At 45.0% G+C, this 27755-nt stretch overlaps 1 protein-coding gene across 3 annotated transcripts in view; it reads left to right on the forward strand.

Annotated features, from left to right (window-relative positions):
• LOC120230842 (myocardial zonula adherens protein) overlaps positions 1-27755 on the forward strand; it is a 92469-nt gene that overhangs the window by 34268 nt on the left and 30446 nt on the right. For 2 of the 3 annotated variants that reach the window (XM_039230587.1, XM_039230588.1), the window contains exons 6-10: positions 2594-2746; positions 6992-7117; positions 8156-8284; positions 12884-12963; positions 14614-14719. In XM_039230587.1, coding sequence (XP_039086518.1) covers positions 2594-2746; positions 6992-7117; positions 8156-8284; positions 12884-12963; positions 14614-14719 — 594 coding nt within the window. Of the gene's footprint in view, positions 1-2593; positions 2747-6991; positions 7118-8155; positions 8285-12883; positions 12964-14613; positions 14720-21084; positions 21801-27755 lie in introns of those variants that run through there. The other variant, XM_039230589.1, reaches the window with a different exon arrangement.

A 27755-nucleotide genomic window follows, 5' to 3' on the forward strand; every position in this document is an offset into this window, starting at 1 on the left:
TCCCTTCCCCTCCCTTCCCCTCCCTTCCCCTCCCTTCCCCTCCCTTCCCCTCCCTTCCCTTCCCTTCCCTTCCCTTCCCTTTTTATTTATTTTGAGAGAGAGAGAGAGCGCGAGTGTGTGTGTGCGTGCCTGTGCACAAGTGGGGGAGGGGCAGAGAGAGAGAGAGAGAGAAAGAACTCCAAGCAGGCTCTAAGCAACACAGACTCTGAGGTGGGCTCCATATCATGAACTGTGAGAATCAAGAGTCTGACACTTAACCAGCTGGGCCACCCAGGCGCCCCTGGGAGGCCATTTCTGGTTGGGTCTCTAAGCCTCACCCATTCATCGCCCTTCTTAGTGCATTCCAGTCTCCATCACTGCCCCACCCCCTTCCAGACCTCAGGCCAGCCCTTGGTCTGGTCTGGTTTATTCAGGAACCTTTGTTTTTTTCCCTTTCTCCAGCCATCAACGCATCTTGGAAAGGCTCCCTTTTCTTCTCTCTTGGACATCTTTTCATTCCGTGCCATTCAGCAAGTGCTATACCTCCCCTGAGATCAGACCTGGTGGGCATTGATACTCCTTTTCTGGTGTTTTGTCCCCGCCATTCTTCTACTCTGCCATCCACATTGGTATCCCAGGCATTTGCTTCAGAGGTCAGCTGTTAGCACGGGGTCACCTATAACCCAGGGACCCTGACTGGTTCCTAGTTATCCAGTGTCTTGGTCCACGGCAGACAGCAGAGCTTTATAATGAAAAGATTAAAAATTACTGTTAAAAGGAAGAAGCAGAATGGGAAGGAGGAAACAGAAAAGAAAGGCACCATCTCATAGACAGGACAGGACATCTGAAGATAGTTGGCATCTTATTTCTGCAAGGCCCTGACCTCTTCCATTTCCCAGTCTTTTCATTTTCAATATTACTGACCGGGAGACCAAATTTTTGGTTTGATTTCATAGGATGTTAGAACTAGAAGGAACTGTTGAGATGATCTCCAGCCCCCTTGTTTTATGGATAAATAAACTGAGGCCAGCAGAGAAGTGACTTGAACAGGATATGTGGCGAGTAGCAGAACCAAGACTAGACCCTTGCCCTCTTGGGGGCGCCTGGGTGGCTCAGTCAATTAAGCATCTGACTTCAACTTGGGTCGTGACCTCGCAGTCTGTGAGTTCAAGCCCCGCTTCGGGCTCTGTGCTGACAGCTCTGAGTCTGGCACCTGCTTTGGATTCTATGTCTCCTTCTCTCCCTGCACCTCCTTTGCTTATGCTCTGTCTCTCTCAAAAAGAAAAACATTAAAAAAGAAAAAAAAAAAAAGAACCTTGGCCTCTTGGTCCGGATGTAGGCTCATGATCACAGGAGTTGTGTCTGTAAAGCCAGTGGGCCTTGGAGAAGGGTCGTTGGGCCAAGTGGTTTCTGAAGCCCCTTGCAGCTCAAATAGTTTCTGATTCTGTGCTTCCAAATGGCTTCTCTGTTTTCTTTAATATCTCTGTTCTACCATCCAAAATTCTTGCTCTTCATTCAAGTAGGTTTAGGACTGAGAGGTTTTTTATCCAAATTGGAGGCTGAGGATTTTAGGAGGCTTCAGAGAGACTGATCATCTACAAAAAGGACCAAGGTGTTAGGAAATGTGTCCAACGCCAGTCTCCAAATAATCTAACTGAAAGTTGAACATGATCTGGGGTGGTGGTAGATGGTGCCCATAACCAAGGCGCAGTGGTAAGAGCTTTGGGTTTTGGAAGCTCTTCTTTGTACAGAGAGTTAACCAGGTAGAACCCAAAGCATCAGATAGCTGCAATGTCAATTTGATCATTCTGGCCTGGAGTAATAATCAACAGGCTTTTGACACTTGTCAGGCCCTTGTCTGAACCACCAAACTATCCTTTGCTGCTCCTTCATTCCACCCTCCTCTGCCTAAGAGGAGATGGTGAAGCAGTTGCCGACACTACAGGAGCCTCGGCCATGTGGTGGCTGTACTGGCTGGCAGTCTCCGGGTACAGAAGTGACAGCCTCTTGAAGGAAAGAGGGGAATATTTCCATTCTACAAAACATAATGTTTTTGCTTTTATCTCATTGTGGGATTGAAAGATACAGCAGACACGTGGAAGGAGATAAGTACCCTTTATAATCCTATCACACAGAGATAACCATTATTTGGGTTTTGATGAAATTCATCCTAGTCTTTAAAAAGTTTTCTCTTTGCATAAATATATTTGAACACATGCTTATACATTTTCCTTTTCAAAATAGGATTGTTCTGCCCTTACAGTTTTCCAACCCAGTTTTTTTCTGTGTGAAATGATGTGTTCTGAACCCTTTTCCTTGGAAAGACTCCATTTTAATCCATTTCTGGCCCTTCTAAGTACTGGCAAGTGGTGTGGGCAGAGGCTGTGGGGTGTCATGGGGGAGGCTCGCCGGCCCATTTAACTACACAGCCACAGTCCTCCTGACCATGGTGTGGAGAGCCCTCAGCCCCTTAGACATCAGGGTCCCGGCTTGCAGCTGTTGAGGCCTGACATCTGCCTCAGTGGCTGATGGCAAAGGGATGTCCTGGTGCATGACTTGGCCATGTTTTCTCATACCACCAGATCTGGTTTTGATTGTTTTTTCGTCCCTCTAGAAAACCCTCGTGGATGTTACTTTGGAAAACAGCACCATTAAGGATCAGATCAGAAATCTGCAGCAAACCTATGAAGCCTCCATGGACAAGCTGCGGGAAAAGCAGAGGCAGTTGGAGGTAGCCCACGTTGAAAATCAGCTGCTGAAAATGAAGGTAACGTGTAGGAGTGCAGATTTCCTCCTGACACCCTTTCCATTTTTTCTGTCTTCTAGCTTCAACATTCCATCTCCTTTTCTCTGTTTTCTTAGTTGGCCTTTCCTACGCTTTAGTGGCCAACTCCTCGGGGCGTGGCTTGAAGGCGCCAAGGGGGTTTCTGTGTTCACTGCTGTCAGTCCAGATTGGGGTACCCCATGAATACCCCCCGTGGGCACTCCTTCCCTGGCCCCATGGCCTCAAGGTCTGCTGAGACCGTCACCATGGCACTGCTGTTACATACGGAGAGGGCACTGCGGGTGCCCACAGATCGGGGACTTCAGAAGCCTCACTGTTCAGATTTGCTCTGACATCTTGAGGTCTTTCTGTCTGGTTTGATATTAAAGAGGCTAAGAGCGTGCAGGAAGAAGATTGATGGGTGACCAATGACAGTCTTCCTCTTGACCTCTTGACCTCCAGGCTGGGCTTATTCCTCAGCTGGGCTTCTAGTGCCTTGGAGGTCTTAGTGCCCCTTCCAAATTTGACACGTAGATTGAATTCCTGTCCACTGGCAGGAGCAGACCCACGAATGGCTCATATAAGTCACTCAGCAAATTATTTCCTGAATGAACTTGTTTTTACTTAAGTCTGTGGTTTTTAAGTTGTGTCCATGCAGCGTTAGGCAATGCTAGAGGAGAGGGCCTTACAGATAATGTATCCATGTAATTCGTTGCTCAAAGCAGAATACGTTTGGAAGGAAAGGTGTTGCTATTAAGAATTGAGTTTGGGAGACAAACTGGGACATGTGGTTACATGGTCCCTCTCCGTGTGGGCCGCCTCTGATGGGGCAGAGAGGCTGCCACCCTGCACTGTGTAGTCATAGTGATTGTCACCCCACGGGTTCGTGCCGTCACAGTCCACGTGGCCAAACCCAACCGCCCTGACCAGGGAGCTCTAGAGCAGATCAGCTCCTCTGCTTCAAAGAGAGTGGATCTTCTCTTTGTCATTTCATACACTGTATTTCTGAGTAAGAGTGACTTTGGAAAAAAGAGATGTGTTGCTGAAAAAGCCAGAAATTACAGTTTTAAGTCTTTTCCTTGGCTTAGGATCTTTGTTCAATTGTTCATCCCACTAGTATGTATTCAGTGCGTACTAGATGTGCCTGCCCTGTGCACGCCTGTGTGTTCTGGGGCGTAGTGCCTGCCCTGTGCACACCCATGTGTTCCAGGGCAGTCTGGTGTCGGGTGTCCAGGGGCGTCATTAGGCAGTGTGGTGGTCAGGCAGCTGCCACAGAGACCAAGCCTATCCTCTCATCCGCAGTTGCCTGTTGTAGAGACTAATGCTGTACTTGACTAGTGTTCCCAGCCCCCACAGAAAGAGTGGCAGGACTCGGGGTATTTCACGTGACCTAGATGCAGAGCAGGGCAGGAGGGACAGAGCCCTTTCTAGAAGTCTGTGTTTGCAGCGGAAATGGGGTGCAGGGCATGTTGTCTGTCTCCCAGCTGATGATACTCGCTATTCAGGAAATCCCGTTTTGTGGCTTCTTGCACCAAAACTTCTCCAGTGGTGACGGAGGGCACCGAGAGAGACTTTTCTCAAATCATACAAATAAATGTCATGTAACCTATTGAGATTGAAGTACACCTTTCTTATCCAGAGGTTACATATCCAGAAGGCAAGCACCAGCCACTTCCAGCCTCTGCCTGGTTCACCCACGATTCTGCTGACATTTTCTTACCTCCTCAGCTGGACCCACACAGTCACTAGGGGTCCCGGGCTTAGTGGTCCCCAGATCAGGTGGAAAAGTTTCCAAGTGCAGTATTTGGGGAAGGACAAAGTAGAAAGGCTGAGTCCAGGTTTCTTACATGAGCTGAACTTGTGTTCCCTCGGTACTCTTTGACCAGCATATTAAAGGGACAGCTTCAACTTCATGTGGGCACCTTGTCTTTAAAGGCCTCCCAGCTTCTCTAACTTAACAAAATTTGAAAGTACTGGATGCACGTGGTGGGGGAAAGAAGGGAAACAGTTTGAAAAATCACCTAGAAGTACGCTTGCAGCATAGGATTCTGATTTCTCCACATCCTCACCGACACTTGGTACTGTCTCAGTGCCTGCGGCCTTCCTGGGGGGTTTGAATGCTGTCTCTTTGTGGTTTTGTGTTTCCCTGATAGCTGGTGAGGCTGAGCTTATTTCTTGTGTTTATAGGTCATCTTCCCAAAGAAGATACCTACCAGATCCTTTGCCCATTTTAAAATTGGATTATATATGTTTTATTATTGAGCTGTAAACCTTTTTATATATGCTGGATACAAGATATTTTGTCTCACTGAGTTGTCTTCTCACTTTCTTGATACCCTTTTGAAGCGCAGAAGTTTTAATATTGAATACTGATGAAGTCTTTCTATTTATCTTTTTTTTAAGCTTTTAAAGTTTGTTTATTCATTCTGAGAGAGTGTGGGGGGAGGGGCAGAGAAAGAGAATCCCAAGCAGGCTCCATGCTGTGCTGTTAGCACAGAGCTGGATGTGGGGCTCAAACCCATGAACCTAGAGACCATGACCTGAGCTGAAATCAGGAGTCAAATGCTTAACTGACTGAGCCACCCAGGCACCCCTCTATTAGCTTTTGTTACATGTGTTTTTGGTGTTATATCTAAGAAACTATTGCCTCATCAAAGGTCACAAAGATTTACCTTATGTTATCTTCTAAGAGTTTTATAGTTTTGCTTCTACGTTTAAGTCTTAGAGCCATTTTGACTTAATTTTTGGATATGGTGTGTTAGGTTTCTACCATCATTTAAAAAAATTTTTTTTTAATGTTTTATTTATTTCTGAGAGGGAGAGAGGGAGAGAGAGACAGCATGAGCAGGAGAGGGTCAGAGAGAGAGGGAGACACAGAATCAGAAGCAGCACAGAGCTGTCAGCACAGAGTCCAACACAGGGCTCAAACCCACGAACCGTGAGATGATGACCTGAGCGAAAGTCGGACGCTTAACCGACTGAGCCACCCAAGCACCCCTACTATCATTCTTTTGCATATGGCTATCCAGTTGTCCCAGCACTGTATGTTGAAAAGACTATTCTTGGCCCACCGAATGGTCTTAGTGGGCAATTTCTTGGAATTTAATTTTATTACAACAGAAAAACAATTTATGTGATTCAGAGTCAAATCTATACAACAGCTATTTTATTTATTTATTAATATTCAGAAGTAGAATATCTATATCTGTAATATCCCCTTTCCTCTCTTCTTCCTTCCTTCTATAGGTAAACTTTGAATTAAAAAAATTTTTTTTAAGGTTTATTCATTTTTCAGAGACAGTGTGTGAGTGGGGGAGGGGCAGAGAGAGAGAGGGAGTCACAGAATCCAAAGCAGGATCCAGCCTGTAAGCTGTCAGCACAGACAGGGCTCGAACCCATGGACCGCAAGAACATGACCTGAGCTGAAGTCGGATGCTTAACCGACTGAGCCACCCCGGTACCCCATGAATTTTTTAATTTTATAATTTATTGTACTCTGACCCAATTCTAATAACGTGATTTTTTTCTCTCACAACAGAATACTTGAGAATTTAAAAGGCTTATGTTTTTGATGCCAATTAGGGTGTGGAAATATTATCCAGAGAAAATGTTTTGTTGAAATTGGTAGAATAGGGGCGCCTGGGTGGCTTGGTCGATTAAGCATCCGACTTCGGCTCAGGTCATGATCTCCCGGTTCGTGGGTTCGAGCCCTGTGTCAAGCTCTGTGCTGACAGCCAGCTCAGAGCCTGGAGCCTGTTTCAGATTCTGTGTCTCCCTTTCTTTCTGCCCCTCCCCAGCTTGTGCTCTGTCTCTCTCTGTCTCAAAAATAAAAATAAACGTAAAAAAAATTTAAAAAGAAATTGGTAGAATAAAAGATAAAACCTCAGGATCAAAAGACATTAGGCAGGAAAAGTCATCTAAGAAAAAAGGGTTAAGAAGATAGCGACTTGTGGACACATTTTCAAGAGAATTCAAGTCTAAATTGGGAACTAAATTGAAGTATGTTTCTGTTTTGTGAAGACATCACTCATGTGGAATGTGTTTGTCCTGATAACAGCGTGAGGTGCTGCTGTTTCTTTTTCTGCCCCTCCACTCGCCCCCTCCCTTCCTCCCAACGGGGTCCTTGTCTCCCGCAGAATCTTGGTCCGGGGTTCACCCCTGCGTGTCCACACGTGACACACGGTGTGAAAGGTGCTGGTTACCCCGGAACCTGCAAGCGCTGGAGCTCTGAGGGGCGTGTCTCCGTAGGTGGAAGCCTCCCAGGAAGCCAACGCCGAGGTGATGCGAGAGATGACCAAGAAGCTGTACGGCCAGTACGAGGAAAAGCTGCGGGAGGAGCAGCGGAAGCACAGCGCCGAGAAGGAGGCTCTGCTGGTGCGTATGTCACAGCTGCTCAGGACGCGGCAGGGAGCCTTGGCTTCGCTATTGCTGCTGAGGCTTACGTAGCAGGGCTTCTGCTTGCAGGTGAGTCCGTGGACTCTAACACGGGCGAGAGCCAGGTTGTTTATTCATTTGCCTCCCTCCCTCTGTTTCCCCCTCCTTCCCTCTGATTCCCCCTCCTTCCGTTTCCCCCTCCTTCCCTCTATTCATCCCCCTCTTTTCTCAAAGTGGCCCCAGTTTCTGCCTCCAAGTACACCCGTTTCTCCCGTCTCCCGGCAGGTCCCTGGCTTACCTGCGGCCATGACCTTCCCCCTTCCCCCTGCTCCTCCCTACCTGAAATACCTCCTCCCCGTCCTTGCTCCTACCTAGGCTCTGGAAAGGCCTTGTAAATGCTTCCCTCTCTGGGAATGAAATCTTTCCCGTTTGCTAGAAGTGTCCGCTGTCTTTGGGAAGCCCCCGTGCTCTCGGCTCCTTGCTGTGGCATTCTGTCGTTCCTGTTATTCGAGTTGGACTGTCCATCTCCCGTCTTGGCTGCTCTGGGAGAGAGTACAAGTTCCTTGGAGGCAGGGAGTCGGGGGCTGCCTTATCTTGTGTTCTTAAAGCTCAACAGATGTCTGAGTTGTTGACTGAGTCGGTGCTTTGCAGTGTGGGAGAACGGTCTGGACATTCTGCATTCAATTCCAGCTGTGGCCCCTGTTTCCCTTTTCATTGTAGGCAAATACGGTGACCCTTTGAGCATCCAGTCAAGGGAGAAAGAACATTTGCAGACCTGTTTTTTAAGACATAAAGACCCAAGGGGGAGAAAGGAGAAAAAATAACTAGGCCCATTAAAAAACCACGTGATGTTTCTGTATTTACATATGAGAACCAGAATCTTGGGAGTTGAGTTCGTGATCTGAGTTCATGGTACTTGTAGGCCCCAAGGCTATGCTTTTAAACAGACGTGATTTAGCAAGGCCAGCACCATTTGGACCCTAGTTAGCAGCCTAGGGACTCCATGGCTGTGCTGAGGATGGTATGTTTTTTTTGCAGGAAGAAACCAATAGTTTTCTGAATGCTATTGAAGAAGCCAATAAAAAGATGGAGGCGGCGGAGATCAGCTTAGAGGAAAAGGACCAGAGGATTGGAGAGCTGGACAGGCTGATTGAGTGCATGGAAAAGGTAATGGACACTGCTCTGGGCCCAGCGCCCGCTTTCCCAGAATCTCCCCCATCCCTGTTTCTGCAGCCCCCTGCAGGCCTGTCTGAAGGTGTGAGGAGCCCTCAGCACTCACCCCTCCCATCCCTCCAATTTGTGGTTGAAACAGGAAAGACAGCTTAAAAAAAGTATGAGGATGGGCACCTGGGTGGCTCAGTCGGTTAGCGTCCGACTTCAGCTCAGGTTATGATCTCACAGTTCATGGGTTTGGGCCCCGTGTCGGGCTCTGTGCTGACAGCCAGCTCAGAGCCTGGAGCCTGTTTCAGATTCTGTGTCTCCCTCTCTCTCTGACCCTCCCCTGCTCACACTCTCTTTCTCTCTCTCAGAAATAAATAAAAAACATTAAAAAAAATTTGAGTAAGTCCAACAGAACTCTGATAACTGTTTTGATGCTTTAAAAAACACCCCACCTATAATTATTTATAAAAATGAGTATCTTGGCACCCTGCTTTGCTGGGGTCCCAAGCATGAACCTTGATGCCTTGTTGAGTAACCAAACCTTATTTACATCAGCACCCTGAGTGTGCTGTTTCTTGGGCATGCGTCTAAAAGGTTGGCCTTTCTCTGATACATCACGTGGCAGGGCGGAAGACACCTCATTTTCTGTGCGTGGGCGGGGATGGGGTAGGCTGAGGAAGGCAGGAGCTCAGCTGAGATCATGGAAGCCAGCTCAGAGCAAGGGGGGGAGCTGAAAACAGGCAGAAAGTGGAAAACAGGAAGAAGGGGTAGAAGAGAGAAAGAAGAGGGGAAGAGTGACCTTTAGCAGGTGACAGCTAACTTCTGGGGGAGGAGAGGTAGTTTAGTTTAACAAGCATTGGCTGGTTTCTGGAGAATGGCAGTATGTGGGTCTGCAGAATAGCGCTGACCGGCCAAGATGGTGACCTAGAAGCACCCAGCAGCTCATGCTGAGCATTCTGAGATTGGTGATGAGCAAGGGGTAATGATGGTGTGAGCAAGGTCAATACCTGGGCTTCCAGTCATTCTGAGAAAGGTCTCCTTACCCCTTGTGTCTGCAACGCAGGCCCCTCTACAGTCCTTGGGTAAGGTGAGGTGTAACCAGGGTAGGAATGGCATTCAGTTCAGTGTTCTGGGGATTCCCACTTTAGGATACATCTTTGGGAGAGACTGGAACAAAGTGAAGCGTCCATTACTACTTCACCTCTCCTGCTTGGGAGCACAGAATCCTATCTTTTATTGAAGAGAAGAGGGCAAAGCAGTGTGTTTAAGACCAACATCAGTACTGGTTGAAGGTGGTAGTTGTGGAGATTGGGCATTGATGGCAGTTTCTAGACCTTAGGTGAACTTTCTCCCACATTCTTGCCTCCCTGCAACAGCAAAAGGTACTGGTTGTGCAAATGCTCCCTGTGGTGACAGATTTTCCTGCCACCCTCAGGCACAAAGTGAGCAGGCACCTTGTTTTTTGAGCAGGATGCCATCTTACAGAGATGGCCCATGGGGTGGTTAAAAATACATGCTTCAGAATCAGATGGCCTAGGGTTGGAATCTTGCCTCTTTGTAGTTGTGGGCAGTTACTTGACTCTTCCAAACTGAGTTTCCTCTTCTGTGAAATCCTGGCATATAGTAGTGGCTCTGGTTTTATTTTGTTACACACTTGCCTGAGTGTCTGTCCCCAGTCAACTTTTTTTTTAGCTGGGCCTTTTTTATAGCTTATCTTCTTTGTACCCTTGGGATTCTGAAAGTGCCCAGCATTTTCCCCCACTGATTTCCACATGGAGCCTACGTGAGAGGCGACGGGCGGGTGGCCAGGGAGGTGGAAAGGTCAGCCCTTCCTGCCAGCATTTATGTGACACACGATGTTCCCCAAGTCCTGTCAGCTTTTTCTGACAGAAAAAGATGTGTCCTTTTTCTAAATCTTCTTTTCCATTTAGGCTAGAGGTATGCTTGCTCTGTTTAGCTAGATTAGGTATTCCAATCTGTTCCTCCTCCCTCAGGGATGCCTCTTTCAGAGCGGGAACTGTACCACGTCTCTCTCACACACCACACGAACAGTGTGTCCACAGGCACGAACTGTGGCAGCGTTGTATCCTGCTTGCTCCTATTTTTGGATTTTCAAAACACCTTTCTTTTCTGATGAGTAAAATCTTTTAAGGGGTGTGATCTCTCAGGGACCCTGCTGCAGAAAAGGTAATATTCTGTGCTGGGTGGTGGTTTCACAGGCCCTGCAAATGTAAGAAATCGTTGTGTAGTGTTCACTTAAGATGTGTTGTACGTCCATGTAGGAAAAGGATCTTTTAAAGTGTAGGCTAAGTTAGGTCTTGCCCTAACTCTTTACAGCTTTCTTTCTTTTTTATTTTGGAGTCTGTCATGGGGGGCTCCCTCATGGAACATGTCACTATTATTTCAGGGCTGATGTAAACTTCTAGCCAGCAGCAAACCACAGAACAGGGGAGCATCTTGCCCAGGTGGGTGGTAAGAAGGTCTTTACTGTAGAGATTTATTTATTTATTAATATTTTAAAAGAAATGTTTATTTTTGAGAGAGAGCGTATAATAGAGCATGGGAGGAGCAGACAGAGCGGGAGATGGAGGATCCAAAGTGGGCCCTGTGCTGACAGCACAGAGCCCAACGTGGGGCTCGAACCTATGAGTTATGAGATCATGACCTGAGCTGAAGTTGGCCACTTAACCAACTGAGCCACCCAGGTGTCCTGCTCGAGAGATTTAAAAACAAAACTAAAACCCCACTAGAAGTTGGTCTTCCTTTATCCATCAGTGATAATAGTCTTCCTGCCAGGACGGACTATTCCCCTATCTCCTTGGTCTGTTCCTTGGGTACCACACCTTGTAGCAGCAGAAGTTATGGGAGTTAGAGTGTCAAAGATTTGCTTTAAATAATTTGGTAGGAAAGACTTGTTGGAAGAATTTCTGAGAATAGTGACAAGGCACAGTAGTATGTAGGGCCTAAAGTAAAATAATCTCCTGATATCACGAGCAGGATTTGATAAATTTCATTTTAAGGAAACCTATTACACTAACATCTGTAATGTTTCTAGAGCTATTTTGGTTATGATGGGTGCACGCTTTTGTTAACATTTTCTACTTCAAACACAGAAATAATTGTCCATGTTCTTACATTACCTTTTTGGATAAACTTAAAAAATTTTTTTAATGTTTGTTTATTTTTGAGAGAGACACAGAACTTGAGTAGGGGAGGGGCAGAGAGAGGGAGACAGAGAATCTGAAGCAGGCTCCAGGCTCCAAGCTTTCAGCACAGAGCCCAGTGTGGGGCTCAGACTGAAAAACCGTGAGATCGTGAACTGAACCAAAGTCGGAAGCTTAACTGACTGAGCCACCCAGGTGCCCTGGATAAACTTTTAAATTTACATACATACAGCAAAGGGTACAGATCTTAATGCACAGCTTGATAGATGCATTTATTTCCTATTGCTGCTGTAACAAATTGCCACTGTTAGTCGCTTAATTAACACCAATCTATTACCTTAAAGTCCTGGAAAGCAGAAGTCCTAAAATTAAGGTGTTGGCAGGGCCAGGTTCCTTTTGGAAGCTGTAGAGGAGAGTTCATTTCCTAGCTTTTTATTCCAGTTTGTTTGTTTATATGATTTATTTACTTATTTATTCACTTATTAATTTTATTTAAACAATTTTTGTTTATTTGTTTTGAGAGAGAGAGAGAGAGAGACAGAGAGAGAGAGAAACAGCAAGAGCCAGAGAGGCAGAGAGACAGAATCCCAAGTAGGCTCCATGTTGTCAGTGCAGAGCCTGATGTGCGGCTCGAACTCAAAAACCATGAGATCATGCCTTGAGCTGAAATCAAGAGTTGGACGCTTAACTGAGCCACCCAGATGCCCCTTTCTCCTGCCTTTTCTACCTTCTAGAAGCTGCCTGCATTCCTTGACTGAGGGCTACAGCTGGTAGCTTCAAAGCCAGCAGTGTAGCATTTTCCAATCTCTGTCTCCAGCCCTTCTTCCTGCTTCCAGTGAGGTCCCAGATGGATAATCCGGGATCATTCCCCCATTTTAAGACCCTTAATTTAATCACAACTGCAAAGCTCCTATTTCTGTGTAAAGCAACATATTCACAGGTTTCAGGGAGTGGGATGTGGGCATCATTGGGTGGCCATCCACTGTGCTGACTACCACAGTACATTTGTACAAGTGAGCATATATACCTGTATAAACCCCACCAGCTTAGTGTGTAGGGTGTTACCCAAATCCCAGAGATTCTCTTCTTGATGATGCAGAAAATAATCAAGTAGTTTGCAATATCATAGGACACGGACTTCACAGTACTGATTTTCATATTTTAGAACTGTAAATTTTCACAGGATATCTGAAGCTAAGTTGATAGGATCCTTTTTTAAGAAAAATCCTGACTGGCTTTCTCTAGCATCTTTGTCTCTAATTCACAAATATGTCTGTAAATGCACACCAAGAGATTTGGCATTTTTGAGCTTTGTTTGGACTCTGGTGAGTGGATGCAGAAATGCCATGGGGAACTTGAACTCCCCAGTGCTGGCATTGCTCGGTACACGTTCCCCGCCCAACCTGGGATCCACTGATTGGAATGTCGGTGTCTGTTTCAGGAACGCCATCAACTGCAGCTACAGCTCCTGGAGCATGAAACTGAAATGTCAGGGGAAATTACTGGTTCTGACAAGGAGAGGTAAGGCTGGTGCCCTTTATCTTGTACTGGATTTACACGGCGGGGTGGCTGTGCTGTGTTTTTGTGGGCTCGCTGGGTCCTTGCATTTTCTTTCATTTGCAGACTTTGGTAAAATCTTGGCCTGAGGGCTTCCACTGCGGGGCCACTTTCTTCCAGCTCACAGCCATGTATTCCAGCCTGTTTGTTAGCGTTGGGGGAACACACCACAGACTGTCTCGGGTGCAAAAGTTCAGTCTGTAAATGTTCTATGTAACCTTCGACACCACAGGATGCACCTTGTTGATGAGAAAACTCAGTAGCTGTGACTAATACCATTGCAATGGAAACTAATTTTAAAATGCCCTTTTTTTTGTTTCCAAACATTGTTTATTCAGACCTTGCCTTGTCCCCTGGCTATGGGCATATAAACCCTGCATGGAAAATGAGGGAGCAGGACATGGTCTTCTCTAGAAATCAGAAGGCAGAGAGGCCCTCTGGTGAAGGAAAACGAGGTTGGGGTGATTCAAGCATTTTGGGCAAGTTACTTCTTGGAGATTCTTTGCTGATCTGTAAACTGATAATTCTTTTTAAAGGGGGTTGGGATTATAGTGACCATGGCAGAGCCCATCTTCTGCATCATTAATTGTGATGGGGCCGCTGGGCATTGCCACGTGGTACGCACCAAAAAATGTCTGTGGTCCTGCCTCTTTGCAGCTTCAGAGTTTGCACTCTTTTGTAGATTTGAACGTGGTGCTGAGGAGGGACCTGGCAGTGAGGGGGAGTGAGTGGTAAGCAAACCACCAGACACTTTGTCCAGTGCTCCATTCCAGTGGGCCCAGGGAGCCAGCAGTCCGTCTGCCAGTTCCTGTGGTTTCATTGAACTGAGCAAAGTCAGAGGAGAGTTTGTGCTGATTATTGATTTATTTTAAAGTTTGTTTATTTATTTTAGAGAGAGAGAGAGCGCAAGAGGGAGCGCGGGGGAGGGTCAGAGGAGGGAGAGAATCCCAAGCAGGCTGTGTGATGTCAGCACGGAGCCCAGCGTGGGGCTCAAACCCACAAACCGCAAGATCATGACCTGAGTCAAAACCCAGAGTTGGATACTTACCCGACGGAGCCATCCAGGCGTCCTAGTTTGTGCTGTTTTAAAAAACTGAAATCTTATGATACGGCCCAGTCTGTTTTGGTGCAGAGAATGCCTTTGACCATGTTCCCATTTTCCCAAAATAAATGATGTGTAGACTACAGTTCCACACTTCCCAGGACTTGGCCACTTGATTTCAGAGATCACGTTGTGCATGCTAGACTCCTCTCCTCTGTTATCCGAATCAAGGCATTTTACTGGATGTTCCTATATTGTATTAACTCCAGAACAGAGAGCTCCTTGTGCCGTAAGTGGTGCAAAACAAAACAAAAAACAAAAACAAACCTGTTTCAGTCCCTGGAAAGTAGTCACTGTCCTTACACAGGTAAAATTTGCAAGTGGGAGCTTGAACAAGAGTCCTGTGGTTCCTCCCGTGGCGGGTGGTCGATCACTAGGTGGTCCCCCAGGAGACACAGTGCATGGCGGAGCTGTCGTCCCTGTGCTGGCAGTGACCCCTCGGCGGTGACTCTCCGTGCTGGTGTTACTGCTTTGCTTCAGGACCCCATGCCTCTTTCTGCTCCTTGTGTCAGGTATCAGCAGCTGGAGGAGGCGTCTGCCAGCCTCCGGGAGCGGATCAGACACCTAGATGACATGGTGCACTGCCAGCAGAAGAAAGTCAAACAGATGGTTGAGGAGGTAAGCCACTGTGCAAGGTCAGAGGCCAGGATTATTGCCTGTTGAGGGGACACTTCGGCCCTAGAGCCGGAGCTGACTCTCAGCTCCGTTTTGCACAGCTCACAAGTGAACGTGCTCAGGCCACTGTCTTCATGGCCCAGAGGAAAATTTCCTTGTACGTCCCCCCGCGGACGGGTGATTATCCTTCTAATCATACCAGAGGGTTACAGTTAAGAAGACTGGGAAGCACAGAGTTCATAAGCTCACTCACTTTTAGAGGACAGCAATTCCCCACATGGGCACCCACAGCCCAGGGGACCCAAGGGTGTGACAGGACAGTTTTCTTTAGCCCAGGTCTCTGCACTTCCTTGTACCTGGCTGCCTCTCTCCCGGCAACCACTCCATCTTTCTTCCTCTGTGGACAGGTGCCTCCCCTCCCCTCCCCTCCCCTCCCCTCCCCGTCTCCTCCTTCCTCCTCTCCCTTCTTCCCTCAGTGTCTTCTCCATCCTTTCTCTCTCCATCTGTCTGTGGGATGTCAGACCAAGTTAGATGTTTACTATATGGTGGACATAGCTTGCTTGTCTGTTTTCCTAAATGGAAAGAAAACAGGTAAGTTGAATCATTTATATTTCTGCAGGAGGAAAAAATTTTAATTGTGTCACTATAATCTGTTTTTCTCTCTTGTGGTGCTTGATAGAGGAAAGAACAAGCTGTGGTATAGCTGATCACGTTACTGTACCTTTCTTGCTCAATTAATAAATCAGATAGAAAAAAAGGAACAGTTATGGGGTACCTGGGTGGCTTAGTCAGTTGAGCGTCCGGCTTTCGCTTGGGTCATGATCTCGTGGTTCGTGGGTTCGAGCCCCGCGTCGGGCTCTGTGCTGACTGCCAGCTCAGAGCCTGGAGCCTGTTTCAGAGTCTGTGACTCCCTCTCTCTCTGACCCTCCCCTGCTCACACTGTCTCTCTCTCTCCTAGAAATAAATTAAAAAAAACATTAAAAAAAAAAGAAAAGAAAAAAGGAACAGTTAGTACTAACAGAGTTGTAAGAATTCCCAACAGTCTAATTCTCTATCTTAAAAAGAAAAGGCTTTAATTTAATTAAACATTTATATTGGCATTGGAAAAACTGAAAAAAACAAACAGCCCCACATTTTCCTGATATTTAGCACTACTTTGTTATCTATTTTATGAATGAACCGTTAAAATGAAAAGCATGTGTATTTCTAATAAACTGTACACATGACAAAAATATTAAAAGTCTATTTTATTCTCTAAACCTTTGGTGATATTGGTGGAGTGAGGTTAAGGTCAGGGAGCTGTGAGGTTGGAGAGGGCTACTTTGTTCTTTTATAGGATAAACGTATCCATTAGGTAAGATCTGTTGCTTAGACAAGAAATCTATTCATACTGCGTTGAATCCTGTAAGTCTTACCTTGGCTCATCTGTGAGTTTGAGGGAGCAGAATAGAGGAATGAGGAGCCCCCATGTGCTCCCATGGCACAGGCAGGCTGGAGCAGCAGTGATGGTAGATTGTGCCCAGTTATTCACACTCGCTGGGTGTCGGGACTGTGTTTGCCACGGAATAGCACTTGGGGAACCCTGGATGTCAGATCGTAGCTTCTCTGCTTCTGAATTTCACACACAAGATGTGTGGGGCAAGGCTGGCCCTGTTTCCCCTGTGTGGCTCTTTGACTGTAGAGTACTACATTTCTCCCACCTCTGCACTGTTTTCATGTATTAGGGAAACCAGTGAGCCAAACCTCATACTAGTCAGCTGCTTTTCAGTTCTTATCTGTAAGGGTTTGAGATCAGTACCAAAATCAGAGATACTTCTTAAAGAGACACCTTTAAGTAGTTTAGGATTCTCTGTTTCCTAACTCGGGAATATAACAGGAATACCAGTTTGAGAATGCCTTGCTTCTCTACCCGTGACTTACTATCTCCCAAATAAGTGTCTCTAAGCCCCAATGATGTGGTCTGGAAGATGTAGTCATCAGGATGAAATCACAGGCTGACATTCAGGGTGACACCATCAGAGTGAGCCCCACTGAGGGGCCAGCTGGGTTTCAACAGTGCGTGGAGACTGGAAAGAAAAGAGAGATTTTTAAATTCTAAATGTAGACTACTATCTGAATCAGGTGCTAAGAATTAATGTGTTTGCCCAGTATACCATGTTAACTTACACAATGAAAGGATGGTTTAAAATCTGAATTGCTGCAGCCATTGATGTGAATACATTTATTTGTTTTAAGTTAGAAACATGGAAAAGGGACACTGACAGAGAAGCACATTTAGAAGCCAGGGAGAAAGAGCAGAGAGGAAGAAGGGATTGGAGAGCCACAGTGACTCAGGGCATGGCTGAAGGACTGGGGGAAGAGATGGCCAAGGAGCGACATGAGAGCTGAATTCACATCTTAGAACTAACAGCCATGGAGAAGAGAGAATGTATTCTTAAATAATACCGCAATGCAAGGCCAGGCCAGAACCACTGGGTGGCACTTGCAAAGAGGCGAATTTCAGCTTTTCATTTCACATAAAGAAAATATTTCTAGTACTGGCTGCCTTGGGGAAGGTATTGAGCCCTTCCTCACGGGTGCATTCCTAATGGTCTAGGAGTGGAGCTAGGAGCTCCTTATATAAAGAATGCTTTACTGTTTACTGGGCTGGGCCCGTTACTAGGATCTCCGCATTATCATTACTTTGCATAATAAGCAAAATTGGCAAATCCATAACCTCTGACTTGAGAAGTTTATATATCTGTGAACCCCAGCTATCCAGATACCGAGACAAACTTGACCTTCTTAGAAATAGACGCAGACTTTATGTGTGGCGGATGTTAGGGACCGTTCTGCTTCCCTTCATGCCTGAAAGCCTCAATGTGTGCAAGCCTCACGTTTCCCAGGAGTGGGGATTCAGTCTCTGTCCATTGCTGGCATCAGTTTAGCCACAATGTCTATGAAGAAACTTAGTTTACTGAGGAGACGGGCTGCTTTTTTCAGCTCAAAAGTGAAAAAAGTATTATTATGGGGGTTTTTAGAATCCTTAAATATTAAGTCATGTATTCCCTTCAACCTGAGTAGAATAGAATTTAATATTATAATTATAAAAGGTTTTTGGAATCCTTAAATATTAAGCCAAGTACTTCCTTCAACCTGAATAGAAAATAATAAAATTGATGATGATGATGAATAAAAACTACGCAGTCCTTGGCCCGATAAGGACTTGATTTTCACTGTGTGGGACGGTATGTGTCAGTAAGGACTTCAGCATATAAGATGGGCTGACTGCAAGTTAGGGCAGGATGGGCTCTTCTGAAATGGAGGATTGGTGTATATCTTATAGGGTCATGTTCAATGCACAGTGTTGTGATAGCGCGGCACCAGATACCCCCACTAGGCTAGATCTTTCTACTGAATTAAGTCTCCTGTGGTGGATGTCAGGATTGGTTCCCGTGCTACCATCACTAATTTTTCTAACTGGTTCTGACTCTGACAAAAAAATTAAAAACAAAATAAGCCCATATATGACCCTTTTAGACTTCTAAGTGTTTGCCAGTAAGTATGGAGGGACTGGAAAAAAAAAAAGCACTTGTAGGGAAATTTAGTGGTCTGTTCACTAGATAAGCAAAGGCCCTTTCTCTGTGCCCGGGGCTGGGTGCAGGGTGGGGGGCGGTATACCTGTGGTCCTGTCCTCCTGGGTCTTACCCTCTGGTGTTACCAGCCTTCCAGAATCCTTGCCCTTGGGCTTCTTTGTTCTGTTGAAAAAGCCTTGTTGGGGTTAGATCTTTGGTCTTGAGTCAGGCTGCATTCTTTAGGTCTCTTTTAAAGGAACCAGGAGACGGGGGTGGGGAGCAAAAAGCCCGAGGCCAGAGCAGCAAAGCCTGGATGCATCTTTTACGTGTGAGCTGCTCAGTCAGCAGGACCATTCACACCTCTTTAACTGTTCAAAGCGACTTTCTTGCCAAGGGGAAAATTACCTGGGGGAAAGAACAAATTCTTACTTGCCCTCAGAAAGGGGGTGGGGGAGACTTAACATTTTTGCCACTGTGCAGTGGCATTATTCAGCTGACTCCACAGTACTTTAATAAACAGCTTCTTTGATGTTATCTCCTCCTCCTCCTTTCCCATTGTCATTGCGATGGGAGAAAGGGTTCTTCCAACAGGAAGGTTTCCTTTCTAGTGCGGAGAACATGTTCTTTCTTTAGGCTTCTCTTTTGCGGAAAGCAGTTCCACTCCTGGCTTGTCGCCCTCTGTGATTTAGATGTTTAATGAGTGCAAAGGTGGAAGGCACTGATTTTCTTATTAGTGTTTCTCTGCCCAGGCTGCTCATCAGAATCATTTGGGGAGCTTTACAACCTGCCAAACCTGGCTGATGGGGGTGGCAAGAAGCCACTGGGTATTGAGGGATTTTGGTTTTTTAGGCTGCACAAGATTCCAGTGTGCAACCAGCATTGAGAACTAGTGCTCTGAATTTTTAAAGCAGTGGTTTGGGTCTCCATGTGGGGTTTCCATGTGTTAATAGATTCAGCCAGCCTCCCTCAGAAGCTGCTGTACCTGAGGTGGAAAGCTGGTAGTGAACTTGGATTGGAATAGGAAGGGCTGAAGGGAAGAGAGCCAGGGAGGCCAGTGAGCAGAGACCACGAGCACGGATACAGGAGAACTTGTCCCGGTGTGTGATCATCTGGTCTTATCAGGGGCTCTAGCGCTCTGGCCAGCCCGTCAGGAGAGGGTTCTTTGACAGCTCACTTGCAGTGGCTTACCAGCCGTATCCAGGGGGTATCCAGATAAGAAACTTCCCCAAGGCTCTCCAGGGGAATCTAAAGAGAAGGTGTTACTAAGGGAGATGAATAAGGCACACTTGTTAATAGATACTAGACTTAAAGGGACAAAATCCAACCCACTTACTGTCCTCGGAAGCTGAGAAACCTACCACTGACAGAGACCAGATATGGTTCTCATGGATCCTCTTCGCTCTGTGCTTGTGGGTGCAGGGGTCTGGCCTCACCCTGGTTTAAATTACTTCTGTCTACACAGAAGACCTTACACTTGGTCACACTGTCCATCTTAGAAAGAGAACACCATACCTTGTTGAAATAATAGGATTCACATTGACTGCTTCTCAAGTGCACGATGAAGCAGAACACTTTTGCAGTTCCTATGAAATGAAAGTATTTATCATGCCTTAGATTTTTTTTTAAGAATGCTTGTCATAATGCAACAGTTAAAAATTTTTTTAATGTTTATTTTTGTGAGAGAGAGACAGAGAGTGAGTGGGGAGAGGGGCAAAGAGAGAGAGAGACAGATACACACAGAACCCAAAGCAGGGTCCAGGCTCCGAGCTGTCAGCACAGAGCTCGATGTGGGGCTGGAACTCACAAACCACAGGATCATGACCTGAGCCAAAGTCGGATGCTTAACCAACTGAGCTACCCAGGTGCCCCCAATGCAACACTTTCTGGGGTGAAAACAAACTGGGTCGGCGAGAATAGATGGCAGGTAACTCTTCAGCGAGTTAAGCTCTGGGTTTCTGGTTTCTGCCTCTTCCTGAGCCAGTCAGCAAACCTGGGCTTGTCTTCTCTCTTTTCAAGTCCATATAACTTACCTCCTAGGCCCTGAATTCACAGGCATCCCCTGCAGTTAGAGACTGAGGAGAAGTGCAATTAGAGACTTTATGGATAAAAATGAAAGGTGGCAGAGAAAATGGAGATGAGGAAGGGCTTTTGAATCAGACCTGCATTTACTACCTGGGGAAACTTCAAAGAGTTAGTTTTCTTATTTGTAAAATGGAATTAATTACAGTATCCAAAAGCATTTTTTGGTAAGAGTTAGATGATGTACTTAAAATACTTTAGAGCATATCAGTTGGAACATAGGAAATACCCAATAAGTACTAGCTGCTATTATTATTATTCCTCATGGATGGGCTCCTGCTGTGTAGACCCAGAGTCAAATGAAATGAAATAAAAGGAAAAGTAGCTGAGTTGATTTCTTGACTGACACACGAGTTGTCCTTCCCTCCTTTGGGAGTCTTATGAGCCAAATGGAATCCTCTGGGGTCGCTTCTCTCTTCTCTTCTGTGTTCTGTGCTGCGTTTCATCTTGGCTGCCTGTCCTTTGAGGAGAGTATTTATGTATAAAATAATTTTAAAAATTTTATGTTCTCCCCATCCTAAGAATCTTCCATTTTAAATGGATCAGCCATTTGTTAGCACTTTAAAACTATCATGTGCTATGCTAAAATGCACACCACAAAAGCACATTTTTGCCACATGGCCTGGGTTTAAGTGATTCAGAGTAATTTCCATCACTGATAATATAGCCATATGGGGGCAGGGGAAGGGAGCACTGAGTCCACGACCCTAATCCACTCAATTGAACTGTTTCCAGATCATGTCACACGAACTCTTCTCCAGATTTAGTCTCCGGTTCTTTGGAAGATGATAAAATGGTAGCCTGGGTTGGAAGCAATTGCGTTTATTGTTCGTGATTAGAAGAATCTTGTACTTTCTTTGCTGGGAAGAGGTGGCATATATCGGTGATGAGTCGATGAACAAAACAGGAAGGACCATGCTGTGGAAAGGAAAATGTGGCCACGTAGGGCTGTCATTTGTGAAAACACCACACACTGTCACCTCGACCATCCAGCCTCATACTGCAGAGACCAGAGAACTCAAAGAATATTTTTAGAAATCTGGGTTCCTAGACATCAAAGAAAAAACTGCAATGAAAAAAGTACTAAACAGTAATGCAGGAAGTGCCAGGTGGAGGCTGCTTCTGAGATCTCGGAAAATGAAGCCTTACTTACAGAAAAGCGGCCAAGGACACCTGCTAAGGAGCTGGGAAGCAGGCTTGAAGAACTCCTCAGTGTTCCGGGAAGGAAGTGCTCCCTGCCAGATCACAGCCCAGATAAGACCAGAGAAGTGCAGTTTGATTATATTTGCATGTGGGAGGTGTCCCTGAGGATGTCCTTCCTGAATGGAGATCAAAAGCACGACTCAACTTAGCATTCTTTTTGTTTAAGCAAGGTTTGGTCTGCTTTTTATCCCCATGGGCAATCTACCTGAGTAGACACTTCACCTAACTTCATGAAAAGGAGAAGTATATCTGAGGAAAAGAGGAATTTATTTGACTGAAATATATTAAAGTGAAATATATTGCAGTCAAATAAATTTCTCTTCTATTAAAGTGAAATATATTTCATGGCTGCTTTATTTTTATAGAGATCTCCTTGAGATAAGCCACAGGTGCTGGGATGGGGTCAAAACTTAACAGTGTTGCTGAATACTAGTAGCGGTAGCAGTAGCAGCAGTAGTAATAGTCAGTGGCTGCTATTAGGCTAACAAGCTGACTGGGCTGATGGAGCCACTTCACTCAAGGGCTGGGTGTCACTTCCATGTTGGGTGGTTCTCTGCTCCCACTTCTCCATGGCAAAGTGGGCAGGTACATGGTTTCCTGTCAATGTTTGTCTCTCATTCAGATGCTTCTGCCTCCATTTAGCAGTGGTGGGTTCTTAAGGCTGGAGTTTTGTCTCTTGGAAATTCACAACCCCACCCAAAGGAGGCGCTATTCTGAAGTTTAAGGCAGGATTTATTTATAGTAACTAAAAATGTTAGATTCTCATGTTCCACATATTATTCACTTCTTTATTTTGAAATCTTGGATACCCTATCTAAAATATGAAGTTTCTAGACGGTATCAGAAAGCTCATCACGTATGTGAGAGCTATTTTTGTTTTTCTGTGCGCTATGGAAATATTGCAGGCTCATTTTATGACCCGTGCTCATTATTTATGATACAAATTGTCCTTTCTAGGGAGAAGGTTCTTTTCTTTCAAATGTCATAGAATTCACTTTTTCTTTCTTGAGATTGTTTCTTTTTTTTTTTTAATGTTTTATTTATTTCTAGGAGAGAGAGAGAGAGAGACAGCGTGAGCAGGGGAGGGTCAGAGAGAGAGGGAGTCACAGACTGAAACAGGCTCCAGGCTCTGAGCTGGCAGTCAGCACAGAGCCCGACGCGGGGCTCGAACCCACGAACCGCGAGATCATAACCTGAGCGAAAGTCGGACGCTCAACCGACTAAGCCACCCGGGCGCCCCTCTTGAGATTGTTTCTAACTGGCTGTAAAATATTTCTGAGACCTGGGTGCCCACGTTCTGCCTGTAGAGTTTGTACGGCTACACTACCAGCTGCAGAATGTTTCTCCCATCTCAAGGTCATGTGTCCTAGACCTAACATGCCCACATGAATCCTCTATGGGGTGAATTATTAGCATATATATATTTTTTAATCTCAGGAAACTGAAACTTAAAAAATAAGTCATTGGTAGTCTTCTTAGCAAACGATGGTGGTACTGGGGCCACAGCAAGACCTTTGACTCCATAGGCAATGTTTGTTCTTTCACTTCTTTTCTTTTCTTTTCTTTTCTTTTTTTTTTGCTTTTTTTAAAATTGAAAACAATTTTAAATATGGAAAATTATAGAGAATTCTAGAAACAAAGACCCATGGACTCTCCCCTAGAATTGATAGAATGTTAACATTTTGGCATATTTCAGGTTTCTTCCAAGCCATAGAAAGCATTACAGACAAAGAATTGTCTTGTTATTCCTCTGATCTTTTTCCTTCTCTGCTCTCTCCCTCTTTAGAAGCAATTTGTTCTCCATCCAGGCCATGTTTTGATGCTTTTACTACATACATATGTATCTCTTATCAGAATTTCGCCTAACTTAGGTGTTTACAAATGTATGTACATTTTTATTTATAATATATAGATTCTATTGTATATATTATTCAACTTACTCTTTTCCTCAATTATGTTTTTGTTTCTGATGTTACAGATAGATTTAAATTATTTATTTTAATGGCTCTCTAGTATTTCTTTGTATTAATGTATTGTAATGTGCCCTGTTGATACTTAGCTTGTTTCCACATTTCTATTCTTCTACAAACAATGCCAAGCGCGTCTCTTTGCTTCTGTAGTTATGAACATAGTTGGAGCCAGTTGGTCCCCGGAGCGTGTGTACACCTCCACCCCCCTGGGGGTGAACTTCCCTACATCCTCGCTACCTCTCGGCACTGTTGGACTAGAATTTTTGCCAGTTGTAAAACAGTATCTCCTTTGTTTTAATTTTACTTTGCTTTGGCCTGATACCACGCCTCACTGTAGGTGCAGCTGAGTGTCTTCTCCTTAGCTCACTGACCATTCAGGCTTCTGCCTTTGTGAACTGGCCGTTCATATCCTTTGCTCCCTCTTCTGTTTGCTTGTCCTTTCTCCTGCTGATCTGTCGGAACTGTGGATACCACCAACGTTGCTCATTTGTCAGAATGTGTTTGCATGCTGTTGTCTTCTTCCAGTCAATGTTTTTGTTCATTTCGTTATGGTATCTTGAAAAATGTACAAGTTTTAAATTTTGGTATAAATGTATCTGTCCTTTGGTGCTCCTTGTGTGTCTTGACTGCCATGAGGTTATTTGTGTAATAGCTTTATTAAAGTTTTTTTATTTTTCAGCTTTGTTTTTAATTACAGCCTCCCACACTCCTACCATTTATCTCCTCCCTTAATCTTTTTCTCTGTAGCATGTATCATACTATAATTTACACTTACCTATAATATATACGACATATTATCTATAATATATACTACCCTTGTCTGTCTATATATACCACACTTATCCATTTTGCTTACACAGACCTCACTAGAATGTGAGCTCCATGAGGGCAGTGGTATTTTTCCTTTTTGTTCTTGGCTGTACTCCTAACATCTGGAACAGTCACTGGCATGTAGTAGGTGCTCAATAAATACTTGTTGAAGAAATAAAGAATAATCCATGAATTTATTTTTGTGTATGTAGTGTAAATAGGGATCCATGTTTTTGTTTTTGTGTGTTTGTTTTTCTCACAGGAAGCTTGTTTCTCTAACAGTGCTCATTGACTACTTCATCTTTGCCCCACCGATTTTTTCATGACCTCTTTATCACCCTGGACTTGTTTCCCATGTGTCACTGCCTTTAAATTTTCCTTTTCTCTTGCCCTGATGGGTCAGTCAACATTTAAGAAGTGACTTTTAGGAACCAAATGCAAAAATCGACATGAGTTCTTGCCCTCAAAGGACTTTCTGGTTGACCCTAAAACTTGTTAGAACTCAAGACAGAATAGGACAGGTATTAACCAGGGGAATGAGCTGTGTGCTAGTGACACAGAATCTGGAGATGGTAGTGATCAAGTTCATAGGCTTCAAGTAAACTGAATCTGGCTTTGCATCCTACTCCTTTCTTGACTTGGCTTTTTATATTGAACAAAGATATTTATTCTCCAACATTCAGCTTCCTTATCAACAAAATGAGTACGGTCATAATAGTACCGGCTTCAGAGGCTTCTTGTAGGATTGATTGATGAAATGCATGCTAAGGGCTTAGCACAGAGCTTCTAAGTGTTCACTAATGCAGGTGTGGGTGCAGATGCCTTATGGAGGAGGTGATATTTGACCAGGTCTTGCAGGATGGATTGGATTTTTCTAGTCAGGGATCGAATGGGTGGAAAGGGACGTGACAGACAAAATATAGAATTAAAAACAACAACAAAACAGAAGAAAAAAACCCCATGGAGACCAGAAAAATATAGGGTGTGTTCAGAGAGCTATTAATCTAGTTTGGCTGGATTGCAGTGGGGAAAGATAATGAAGATGCTGGAAATGAGGCCAGGGCCAGTTGTGGGTGAGCACCCCACTCAGCACCAAGCTAAGAAAATATCCTGTGCTGCCCTACTCCTGAGTCCTCAGTGGCGCCCTCTGCCTGGTCGGATCCAATTGCAGAGTGATGTCTCTGGCAGGAGGAGCTGGGCGAATAGGAGGGGAGAGAAGCAGGAAGGGCAGCTGGAAGCCTCCCGGGAGAACCCTGGCCAGTGCCAGTGAAGGTCTATATGCAAGGACACTTGAGTTTTAGGGACATTTTAAATACTACCATTTTTAAGCACCAGCTGTGTACTACATGTGGAGCTGGATGCCTCCATGTGCACCATCTCACCACATTAGGCTGAGGTCTCTCCCTGGATGTTCCTGTTCGGTGCAGGGTCTGTAGTCTCTGATGCTGCATCTCTCTAGGAAAGCCTGGGGGTTGAGAAACTTACTTACAGTGCCCTCTTCCCCGCCTCTCCATTCCACTTTCCTCCTCTAAAGTCAGAGGGAAAAAGAACAGCCTAAAGGCTTAGGGCCCCAGCAAATGCTTTGTAAAGGAAACTACCTGCCAGCATTCTTCCCAGACTTGCCTAATTTCCAGGCACTGTTGCACTGATAGGGCATCATCACAGGGAGGGTGGAAGCAGACCTCTGAACATCGCTGTGGAGACAGAAGGAGCCACAGCCTTGATATCAGAGATGTGGGTTTAGATCTCAGCCGCGCCAGCATTCAGCTCTTGGGTGATCAGCTGTCCTGCTTTGCCAGCAAATGAGAAAGCTCTGGACACATGGGACTCCCAGTGCTAAAGCCTGGGCAGTCCCCGGCAAGCTGGGGTGAGCTGGTCACCCTCTTCAGCCCCCAGGCCTGACCCCTTTCCTCACCCCATCTGTAGTCAGCAGGTGCGTCCTGTCTCAGGGGTACAAAACATCACTGTGCCTCTCCCTTTATTCCACTTGCTTGGGAGTTTCGTTTTCTGCTTACTGCCTGCCTTTCTCACTGGGACATGTGGTCTGTGAAGGCGAAGGTCAGGTCTTCCTAGCTGACTGCTCTGCTCCCAGCATCTAACACTGAGCCTGACACAGAGGTGATCATAAGTGACTGCTGAGGGAATGATGGGTAATAAAACTCTAGGAACCTCAGTTTCTTCCTCCGTGGGGGATAATCATTCCTAGGGTTGTTTCTGAGAATAATAAGTGAACCCAGCAACAACCCTGATAGCCAGGACACACCCCTGTGCCTGCCTTCCCAGGGATCTGTTATTCCATCTCAGATCAGAAAACCCAGTTGATTGATCCTTCCCTGATGTTTATACAGCCCATCATGTTTAGGCACCTGGGAGAAGCAGGGTGCAGTTCTCCTGAAAGAGAAGTTGGGTTATCTTTACTATAAGATAGAAATCAAGCCAAATTAGATTATTTAACCTCAGAAGCCAGTTTCAACTGATCCTTCTGAATGGTATAGTTCTATTATTATATATTACCTCAAACTTAATAGAAAAAAATTGATTAAAATATGTGCCCTGTTCATATCTAGCCTGGCTGAATGCCACAAGACACATTAATTGGAAATGAATTTCTACAAATCCAATCAAGCATCATGAAGATGAAAAATGTACCTTTTTTTTTTTTTTTTTTACCCCCGTTCCGTCATTGATTTTTCATTTTCCCCACTCAGAGCTTCATTTAGCAATTTTTCAGTTTCATTTTGTTGTGGCCTTAATTCATTCCCTTCACTCCCCCCAAAATGAGATAATGCACCATTTTCCTTGTCCTTTTTAAACGGTTCTTTTATGTTGCATTAGTGTAGGGCAGAGTCTGATCTCGTCATATTTCCCTATGCTTTATTATTTTTTCTCTTTTAGGAAAAGAGGGTAACTTCATTATTTTTTTAAATTCTTACTGTGGTGGTTTTTATCAAGGAGAATGCACTTTAAAAATACAATAACTATGAAATTACAGTGTTACGAGACTCCTGAAATAGAATTAAGAGCAGCCGTAGCAACCACGAAAAACCTTTTCCGAAGAATAGTGTAGAGTGTCAGTTATTCTCATTTTTCATGGGGGGGGGGTGCCAAGTGCCTGGACATTAAGCATGATTCTTAGTTTGCTAAGGGTGAGGAGGACAATTATTTTCTAGATCACATAGGGTTCTAGTCCACAGAGGGGAACATGAGTTTGGGTGGAAAACAAGGCCCTGTCAGTACAAGAAGAGGCAAAAGAACACTCCATCCAGAAGTGAGCTCTAGAAGATTCTTGGCTATTCAAATGTTCCATGTCTGCCCTGGTAGGTTCACTGATCCACTGAGCCTCTAAGGGGAGGTGAAAATGATAATAGGACTCTTCAAACTATTTTCCTTGTGAATTTTTCAAATACTCTAACAGCATAAATT

This window comes from Hyaena hyaena, unplaced genomic scaffold (genome assembly GCF_003009895.1).
Source record: "Hyaena hyaena isolate Hyena2069 unplaced genomic scaffold, ASM300989v1 scaffold_49, whole genome shotgun sequence".
Classification (NCBI taxonomy): domain Eukaryota; kingdom Metazoa; phylum Chordata; class Mammalia; order Carnivora; family Hyaenidae; genus Hyaena; species Hyaena hyaena.